This window comes from Hordeum vulgare, chromosome 4H (assembly GCF_904849725.1).
Source record: "Hordeum vulgare subsp. vulgare chromosome 4H, MorexV3_pseudomolecules_assembly, whole genome shotgun sequence".
Taxonomy (NCBI): Eukaryota; Viridiplantae; Streptophyta; class Magnoliopsida; order Poales; family Poaceae; genus Hordeum; species Hordeum vulgare.
Genome location: NC_058521.1, coordinates 601,759,449 through 601,770,092, shown reverse-complemented (window position 1 = coordinate 601,770,092; position 10,644 = coordinate 601,759,449). Strand labels below are relative to the sequence as shown.

At 45.1% G+C, this 10,644-nt stretch overlaps 1 protein-coding gene across 1 annotated transcript; it reads left to right on the top strand.

The window, feature by feature from the left end:
- Positions 1-4,356: 4,356 nt before the first annotated feature.
- Positions 4,357-10,100, top strand: LOC123447501 (ABC transporter A family member 7-like). Its single transcript, XM_045124110.1, has 18 exons — positions 4,357-4,542; positions 4,755-5,145; positions 5,240-5,322; positions 5,415-5,559; positions 6,170-6,295; positions 6,372-6,496; positions 6,591-6,749; positions 6,829-6,991; positions 7,071-7,196; positions 7,285-7,368; positions 7,457-7,821; positions 7,930-8,130; positions 8,222-8,331; positions 8,426-8,510; positions 9,037-9,165; positions 9,248-9,353; positions 9,425-9,513; positions 9,604-10,100. Exons 1-18 carry the CDS (start codon positions 4,468-4,470, stop codon positions 9,901-9,903), a joined length of 2,862 nt encoding a protein of 953 aa, XP_044980045.1. The 5' UTR covers positions 4,357-4,467; the 3' UTR covers positions 9,904-10,100.
- Positions 10,101-10,644: the final 544 nt, after the last annotated feature.

Below are 10,644 nucleotides of genomic sequence, written 5' to 3'. Positions count from 1 at the left end.
GATGGGACCGAAGGGCCAAAAGCTGGTGGTACGGGCATGGGGGAACGCTGAACCCGGAGACAGGGAAGTGTGTTTACCGGGGCAAATTAATTAAACCCACCCAAGCCCTTATTGACGCAATGAGGGATGCTCAAGAGGGGAAGATCAAGTTCAACAGAGAGAACGACGCGCTGACAAAAGCCCTCGGGAATCCTGAACACGGAGGACGTGTACGAGGCATGGGGCACATTCCGTGGAAAATAGGGTTCCCCCAGAACGATGACCCGTACGGTTACAGAAGCCGTAAGAGAAAGATGGATCGGGAAGCAGATGTTGTGGCGCGGTTGGCATCGGAAATGGATGTGATGAAGAAAACCATGAGTGTACTAGTAGCCGAAAGAGATGCAGCTCGGGTGCAGCATGAAGATCATCCAGCGGATCTCGGAAGCCAGCAGCGGAGAAGCAGTGTGGCTTCCACGGAGGCCCCACCGGCTGGTGCAGATGCACCGACGATCGAAATTAATGCACCGGAGCCTCTGGTGGTCGAAATTACTGCACCGGAGCCTCTGGTGGTCGAAATTACTGCACCGGAGCCTCCTCGCTACCCCGTGGACGATATAAAGGAGATGAAAGAATGTCATCTGTATTATCCTATCGGGAACATGTCCATGAAGGTAGCCATCGGCAGTGCTTTACCATGTTTACCTGGAGCACTCCACCACAACAACCCCATTCAAGATGGCTATGCTCGTGTCACGGTGGAGGACATAGTCCAAGGGTTTGAGGACCTGGAGATTGACATTGCTACACCTGAAGGGGAGAAAAGACTTGGAGATGTCAAGCGCCATTTCATTCTATGGCAAAAGAAGTTTATCAAGTTTCCAGGCGAGGCGCCAAGGACAACAAGTCCACCCCCCTACGGTGGTGGTGGTGGCGGTGGCGGTGGTGGTGGTGGTGGTGGTGGTGGCGGTTCACCTACACCTCCGTCACGTCAGCCGATGCCCCCCAGTCCACAACGTCCGGCGGGTGATCAGACGCCGCCCCCCAGTCCTCGTCCGGCGGGTGATCAGACGCCGCCCCCCAATCCACCTCCGGCAAAGAAGCAGAAGCAGAAGCAGTCCTGGATTATTAACCCGGACCCTTATGTACCTAAGACCACAAAGGTACCGGAGCCATCACTGAAGCCTCTCCCCACAAGGCCTTGGGAACGTAGTGCCGAGGAAGTCGACGCGGCCGCGGCTGCTGATTTGGAGAAATGGAAGGCGGACTGCAAGAAGAAAAGAGAGCCCGAGCCCAAGCCAGTATTTTCTGATGAGCAAAAGAAGTGGGCTAAGTCATTTTTGAGCACACCGTCCCAAGCCGCGAAGAATCTGCCTGACGACTATGCACGTGAACTTCGCAGGCAGGCACTCATGTTCAAGGAGAACAAAGAGCGGGAGAAGGCCGAAAGTAAAAAAAGCGGGAAACAAGTTGCCCAGCTCGGGGAACAAAGTAAACAATCGATTGCCCCGCTTATAGTGGAAGCCGCCGGTCCGGATGCCCCCGAGATCATACAAGCTGCGGCAGCACAGGGATTGACTGCAACGAGTGCCAGAGAACAAGCGGCCAACTTAGGTATTACTCTTCGTGAACTGTTAGGCCTTGATGAGGCGCCAGTGAAGGAGGTAGTAATTACATATGTCAAGAATGGGCCTCTCGTCGAGCCTGCGCAGGAAAAGGATCTACCTCCACAAATGAAAGGTCTGCTGAAATGGTACAAGGGTTACATAAAAAATAAAAACGCCAAAGATTATATTTATGCGGAAGTTAGACATGAGCATCACTTCAAACATTACTATGTACAAATTGAACTGAGTGAATTGTTCCAGCTTTTCAATCTGCGCGATCTCGACAAATCTATCATCAGTTGCTATGTTCTGTAAGTGATTTATTTCTACCCCATCTCGTTCATATTGCCTGCACTATATATATGTCCTAACTATATTGTTGTGTCCGCTATTATACATGCAAAATGAAGATTAAGGAATGCAGAGTAAGGAACATCCATGATGTTGGGTTCATTGACCCACACATCGTTAATGGACATGTGTTGGAGCATCACCCCGCCGACATGGAGGCAGACCTGTGGCAGTTTCTTACAAAGCAGGAACTCAAAAGTGATATTCTATTTCCTTACCATTTTGGGTGAGTGTTTCTGTCTTGAGCACATTCTCTTTTGTTTACTCCATGCATGGTATGTGGCCGGCTAATCGATGAGTTATGCATGACGTACTGTGCATGTATCGTGTCCGCAGGTTCCACTGGATTCTGCTAGTAATTAAAGTTAACACCTCAGAATGTCTCGTCCACGACTCTCTGAATATGGATCCAAAGCTTTGGGGCGGCATGAGAAGAATGCTGCAGAAGTAATTATTTTCATTCATTTGCGCTCTATATCGATCGGCCTATTTCGTTCATTTCCTAATATCAAGTAACTAATAACTCTCTTGTTCATTTAATTTTCTTTGCCTCGTAGGGTTTGGAGACGGTTCGTAGATACAAAGGTCGGTGAATTCAAAAAAGAGCTAGAATTCAAAAGGTCAAAGCCTAAGAATGCTGGGGATATTCAGCCAGTGGGGACCAATCTATGTGGATACTATGTCTGTGAGATGATCCGGAGATACACCTCTGAGCGGGTTCCGAGTGATACCAATGCGGGGAGGAATAACCTCCGGATGATGCTTAGTCCAGAAGCTCGCTTCCGACCACTTCAAGAGGAACTAGCTGGATGGTTCAGCAGGGAAGTCCTCCATCCTAAAGGAGAACACCATTACGAGGACGTAGAACTTTATATGCATTAAATTATGTATGGAAACTTGTTCAAAATTGTATATGGTCATCCGATGATATTGAATATATATTGTATATTCCTCTTGAATTCTTTTTGGTTCTAATTTCAAATTTGTTTGAAATTGTACATTCATATGCATGTATGTAGTACCGTAGAATATATGAAATTCCTTCAAAATTAAAATAAAGCACAAAAGAAATAAAACAATACAAATTAAACAGAAAACAGGTTTAGGGGGGGGGGGGCGCGCGCTAAAACCCTAAACCTGTGACGGCCTTTAGTCGCGGTTGGCCAGAAGAACCGCGACTAAAGGTCCTCCGCCCCGACGGCCGCCTAGCGCCCACGTGGACGGGCCTTTAGTCGCGGTTCTTAAGAAACCGCGACTAAAGGTGGGGGGCTTTAGTCGCGCTTAGTTGGTCGCGGTTGCGCAACCGCGACTAATGGCAGTTGCGAACCGCGACCAAAGGCCTTTTTTCCACCAGTGATGACATCCGCCACGAGCGATGGCGACACCGCGTCCTGCGGATGGAGAAAGAAGGCCTCTATCGAAGATCAACGAGGCGGCGACGAAGAGCAAGGACGACGTCGCCGGCTCCACGGTGGCCACACCTGCCACAACGACAAAGTCGACTCGCCCGCGGGCGCCGTCAGTATCGAGGAAGAGTAAAAAAAAATGAAAGGTCGCTGACACATGGGTCCCGCAAAAGCCACTACTCGTTTACAATGGGTTTAGTTGAATATGTGCTCCAATTTAAATGAAAATCATCCTAAAAATTATTTAAATTTAAATAAAATTTGTTCAGCTTGTTTTAATTTGCATCTAAACATCTGCGGTACGGTTAAATGACCAGGTCCCGCATCAGTGTTGGTCCCCACCGGTCAGCCTAAGTGATGCCCTAAGAGCAACTCTAGCAGACCCGCATCCCGCCCCGACCCGGAAAATAACCGCCAAAATGCGGGCCGGGGCGTAAAAACATGCCCGATCAGACCCCGCATCCCGCCCCAGCCCGCAAAAAAATTGGGGGGCGCGGGAAAATCTCGGCCCCAACCCGCGTATTCGCGGGTTTCCCCCTTGCCGCTGCGGTGCCCTGCATTTCAGTCCGCGCTTTCCCCACCAACCACCTCCCCTCTCCCCCCTCGCGCCGCCGCCACCCCGCCGCCCAAGATTCCGGCGAAAGCAGCCGGCAAGAGCTCGCCGAAAGGCCGCCACACGCACGAGGCCTCCCCTGGCCCCTACGCTGGTGGGTTGCCGAATTTGCGGATCTGCAGACCTTCATCGCGGGGCAGTCGGATTTGGCTTTTGCCGGCCGCCGGGAGGAGCTGCGCCAGATCAGATCCCGCAAAACCGATCCTTAAAAAAACATATTCCATAAATATGCTTTTTTACGGATCCGTTATGCGAGGTCTGCATCCGCGGCCATTCGCGTCGGTCCGTAAAAGCGTTTTTCTGCGAACTACAAACACGTTTTGTGGGTCGAATACTCGGTATAAGTAGATGGCGCCCACGTGGGTTGTGAACAACTTGGCAAGTCAAAGAATGCCCGACGACTTTAGCTCCTGCAATCACACATCGTGAAGCAGAGTTGGCGGGAGGCGGAAGAAGACGGCCAAAGAGCAGTTGCAACTTGCCAGCCCAGCTCCGTCGTCTCCGGCCTGCAATGGAGGGCTCGAGGGGCCCCGCCGGCTTCGCCACGCAGGCCAACGCTCTCCTCCGCAAGAACCTCTGCTTCCAGGTACGTCCGTCGGTCGGTCCACGAGATTCTCTCCGCCCTCTTTCTTTCTTTCTTTCTTCTTCTTCTTCTTGCTCTGTTTCTTGCTCTGCTCGCCGCCGTCGTCGACGCGGCTGCGTATCCATTCCATCAACGGCAATGCGCTCCCTTCCCATGGCGAGGACACGAGCGACATTTGACCGGCCGTCCCGTTTGCTGCTCTGCCTGTGCTGCAGAAGCGGAACGTGAAGACGAACGTCTGCATCACCGTCTTCCCGACCCTCCTCTGCGTGCTGCTGGTGGTGATGCAGGCCGTCATCAACCGCGAGATCGGCCAGCCAAAGTACCGCTGCGGCTGCGCCTGCGTCGACGCGGCCAGGGCCGCCGACGGGAGCTGCCGGAGGACCGAGTGCGGCGTGCAGTACTCCACGCAGGACCAGGTCGCCACCTGCCCGATCCCCAGCCCGCCGCATTGGCCGGCCGTGCTCCAGCTGCCCCCGCCGGAGTCCAGGGCCGTCGGGACCGCCTCCCAGCCGTTCGACGGTTTGCCTGGCCCGGCTTGCCGGGACGCCCGCTCTTGCCCCGCCGCTTTCCTCGTCACCGGCGGCAACCGCTCGCTCGCCCAACGTATGTATGATCTCTATATCATGGTACATTAGCTAGCTATAATATAGGAGATGACATGTTTGTGCATCTGAATGTCCGTGCTTTCGAATGGCAGGTCTTTCGGGTCAACTCTTCCCTGCTCTGTTTTCGCCTTTGAATTTCTCCGACTATTTACATACTCTCTCCAACATTGTTCCTGTGAGTTTCTTCAAAACCTATTTGCAAACCTAGCTAGATTATGCAGTTGTTAATGTGCAGAGTTTATTCTTTGCTGGATCTGTTTGTCTCAGGGCTCTGATGCGCCGGCGGCGTTTAGACAGTTTTTGGAGCCAGCGTTTATTCCAGGGAATACTCTGTATATTGTTCAACCCCGGTGCAGGTCCAATTTCAAGCAAACAGTTTCACTCAATGCTGGGACGAAACTCCTTAAACTCAGTAAGTAGCATTCCTCCTTTGTTGAAATCCTCAATGCATTGACGATGTATTGCGATGAAGCAAGGAGAAAACCATGAGCATTTGGGGAGACTTACCACTTTGTGATCTCAACATCGAAAAGGATTATTACTTTTTTTAGGGAACCTCCTCAAAGGGCAGGAGCTCCGGCTTTGCATTTAGAATAAGGCAAAATTATTACAACTTCATGTTTGTAAGCTTTAATTGTCTTGACAATAGCATGCTTGACGTTCCAAAAAAAAATTACTTCCTCAAAAAATAGCATGCTTGATCACATTTATAATACTGGACCTTCAAAACCTCAAGGAAGGAACAAATCAGCTGAGCAGGTCTCATCAAATAATTAGATGGAACTGGAGTTTGAACTATTTCTTTGAAACAAGAGGATGTACGTTAATACAGTATATGTTAGCAGCAAATTTTAACTGCTGTTACTGAAATCTTTGACACATTGATATTTAGCTATCGGAGTTTTCATTTTGTGCTTTTGCTTTACAAGAATATGCAACATACAGGATGCTGGTTTTTATATGTTTAGTATACCTAATTACCTACTAATATTTCCATTCGCAATTTTCTTTTGGATGTCCAGATGTAGACTGCATTCAAGGTTTGTCTTTATGGCGTGAAAACGCATCAGTAATCAATGACGAACTATTTAAGGGTTATAGACAGAAAAGAGAGAATGGAGGAGGGAAGGCGAATGAATTTGCTGCAGGTATGCACGATCTTGTTCAGTGAATTTTCAGTATTGATTTATTTTTAATCGGTGTATAACATGTTCTTATTCACAGGCTACGACTTCTTGAGTACAAATAAAGATAGTCTTGACATTAGTATTTGGTTCAACTCTACGTATAATGACAACGGTGGAGTTTTTGAAATGGCATTAGTCCGAGTACCACGCTTGGTTAACATGGTATGTGCTTTTAACTACTGCACAACTTGCTGTTAAATGACTTTCATTTGCATTTCAACAACTATTATTACAAGGTGTACTGTCTTTTATATAGGCGTCCAACGCATACATCAAATTTCTCAGAGGAACTGGAGCAGGAATGCTGCTTGAATATGTTAAAGATATGCCTAAAGTAGGAACAGAACTTAAACTTGACCTGTCTTCTCTTCTTGGTGCGCTATTCTTCACATGGATCGTTGAGCTACTCTTTCCAGTGAGTATGAGGCACAACCTTTTGTAAGCAAATTCATAAAAATGGATGAGCTGATGAGTTGGTACAATACTTTTTACAGGTTATACTAACATATCTCGTGTATGAGAAGCAACAAAAGCTGAAAATTATGATGAAGATGCATGGTTTGAAGTCCGGCCCTTATTGGATGATAACTTATACTTACTTCTTTGCTCTATCAGCTCTATATATGATACTATTTGTCACTTTTGGCTCCTTGATAGGTAAATATTTCGGAAATCATCAACAAATTGTATGTATTTACATGAATTAGTCTCCTTGAAATGGTTCTATTCTGTACAGGTCTGGGTTTCTTTACAACAAATGACTACAGCGTTCAGATTGTTTTCTACTTCATCTACATAAATCTGCAGATTGCACTCGCATTTTTCACGGCGTCTTTCTTTTCTTCTGTCAAAATAGCCACAGGTCCGTCACTAAGATTTGTTATGTCCAAAGCGAGAAAGCTGTGCTTATAATATGTGTATGTAACTGTTCTGAAATTATGGTGCTGCAGTTGTTGGTTACATGTATGTATTTGGTTCTGGTTTACTAGGGGCATTTCTTCTGCGATTTTTTATCCAGGACAATAGTTTCCCGGGTAAGTTACTTTCTTATTTATGTATGTTTTACAACTAACTCATTTTAGATCAAATGCTTGACAAGTTTATTGTTCCCCATAATTAAAGAGGGTTGGTTAGTGGTAATGGAGATTATCCCTGGATTTTCACTTTACCGAGGTTTATACGAGTTTGGTCAATATGCATTCATTGGAACTACAATGGGAACTGACGGTATGACGTGGACTAATTTGAGTGACCCCGTCAATGGAATGCGTACTGTATTGATTATCATGGTCGTTGAATGGGCAATACTTCTCACATTGGCATTTCATTTGGATCAAGTCTCATCACTGGATGGTGGACTCCGAAAAAGGCTGTTAATCTTGTTGAAATTCTTTAAGAAGCGAACTGCATCATTCCGGATGTATAGCTTCGGTCGGATAGGATCTAAAGTAATAGTTGAAATGGAGAACCCCGACGCAACTCAGGAAGTAGGTTACTCCCTTGCATATTTCTGAAATATACCTATTCATTGTTTATAGCAGAAGACCCTGCCAGCAATATGTGCTTATGGATAATCTATTTATTATTATGTTCAGAGAGAAGCTGTTGAGCAGCTTCTGCTGGAACCCAATGCAAACTATGCTATTATATGTGATAACCTAAAGAAGGTTTACCGCGGAAGAGATAGAAATCCTGACAAGCTTGCAGTTCGTGGGTTGTCTCTTGCCCTCCCGAAAGGCCAATGTTTTGGAATGCTTGGCCCGAATGGGGCGGGGAAAACATCCTTCATCAGTATGGTATGGTAGCAAGACAAGTAGTGTTTCAGTTTTTCACAAATTTGACCAACAGATTCACTCATTGCGGATATTTTCCATTTTTCATCCACAGATGATTGGCCTCGTTCCACCTACGTCTGGCACTGCTTATGTCCATGGAATGGATATACGAACTGATATGAATGAAATATATACAAATATGGGTGTCTGCCCACAACATGAGTACGACCTTGATCTTAAATTAATCTGATGTTTTTTTTATATAGTTCTCTGTGCACACTATGTTTTCAGAATGCTAATGCTTTTTCAAATGCAGCTTACTTTGGGAAACATTGACGGGAAAAGAGCATCTGTTGTTTTATGGAAGACTAAAAAATCTTAAAGGTGCTGAACTGTTGAAGGTACAGTTCTGCATTTTTGTATGTCTGCACCGGTATCTGTTATTATTCACTTTTTGCCATGCAGCAACAGTGCATATCATAATATGCATTTTTTTTAGAAAAGGAGGGTACCTCCGGCCTCTGCATCAGCACGATGCATACGGCCCCTTTATTGCAAATAGTGAAATGGTTCAAATAGTCTCCAGTAGTACAAAAAATCTGAGATAAAAAGTAAAAGTAGCCACAACCGGCCAAAATAGAACTAGATGCCTATCCATCTATCCTATTACTGGACTGTCATCCAAACCGGTTGAAGATATCCCACGCTACTATCTCTCATCGGGTAGACCCAGTGACCAAAGGCTCTCTGATGTCCGCAGGAGTGAGTAATGACCACGTACGAATCAAGGCCGCCGCTCTGTGAAGTACCTGCAGAAATTGTATATTGATACATCTGTTTAAAACCACATCATTCCTGCAATTCCATATATCATAATATGCATGAATGCATCAATATTTGACATGTCAAAAACTGTTGTGCTGTCAGGCAACTGAAGATTCTCTGAAGAGTGTTAACCTATTCCATGGCGGTGTTGGTGATAAGCAAGTGGGGAAGTACAGTGGGGGCATGAAACGGAGGCTTAGTGTTGCAATCTCCTTAATTGGAGACCCGAAGGTACTAACCTCATTCCTGTTATGTTTTCAGGTGCAGAAAATATTATGGAACTTGCAATTGAAATTTGTATACATAATTTTAGGTTGTTTTCATGGATGAGCCAAGCACTGGACTAGATCCAGCATCAAGAAATAGCCTGTGGAGTGTTGTGAAGGAAGCGAAGAAAAACCGTGCCATCATTCTTACAAGTATTCATCTTTCATAATCTTCTCTTGATTGCTTCCATAGATACATTGTGAATTATCATGTTTTTTTACAGCACATTCAATGGAAGAGGCGGAGGTACTATGTGATAGACTTGGTATTTTTGTTGATGGGGGTTTTCAATGCATTGGAAATGCAAAAGAGGTAGATTATTTATTCACTAGTATAACACACATAAGTACAATTTTTGTAGAGTAGGAACACTTACCATAATTTCTGCTGCAATGTTATCAGCTGAAAGCGAGATATGGGGGTACCTATGTGCTAACAATCACAACATCTCCGGAACATGAGCAGGAGGTTGAACATCTGGTTCACCGTTTGTCGCCAAATGCTAACAGGATATATCACATATCTGGAACACAGAAATTTGAGCTGCCAAAGCAGGACGTGAAGATAGCAAGTGTTTTCCATGAGGTTGAGAGTGCAAAATGCCGTTTTAGCATACACGCTTGGGGCCTCGCTGACACTACCTTGGAAGATGTCTTCATCAAGGTTGCCCAGGGAGCACAAGCCTTTAGTGTGAATGCGTAACTAGTATATCTCATTTATAGGTTATTGTTTTATTCATTTGTCGATAAATGTATGGTGTATAACTCTTGTTTGAACTCGCTATAACTTTTGTTTATTATGACACTTGAGTTGTAAATTAGTGTATATGAACTTGTGAACTTGGCAAATACAACGTAACATGTTCATATATAGGTTTCTTTGCAGGTCCTTTTGGTTGAGGTATATGTCACATACCCGCCACATACTACCACATAACTGCCTTGTCATTATTATATGTTTTTGATTTTCTATTTCTACAAAAAACAAGTTCCCGGCCCTTACATTTGTTGTAAATGTTTTATATCTAAATAGTGGAGTTTTTTTTCTAGATTATTTGTTTTTTAATGGCAGGTTGTTCACTTTTTTCTTGACAATTCCAACAGTTTAGCATTGACTGTATCAACAATTTTGCAGTTAACGGTAGAAATTGAAGGTGAAATTTTGGTAGAGAATATTGTTTGTCTATAGTTTGTAATTTTAGTAAAAATAAGTCAATTTAACCTCGAGATGTATATGTTTTGACTACATTTAATCAGCCCAGGAGGACAAACCCTACATATCTGTCATTAATTTATTGGCATATACTGTTTAAGTTTGTACATATCAGATGCCACACTGTTTGTCTAGAGCACTGGCGTTAATTTGGTTCTACCCATATCCCAATAAATTGTTGAATATGCTACATTGGTGTTAATTTGGCCGAGTCAATGTTAATGTCAAATT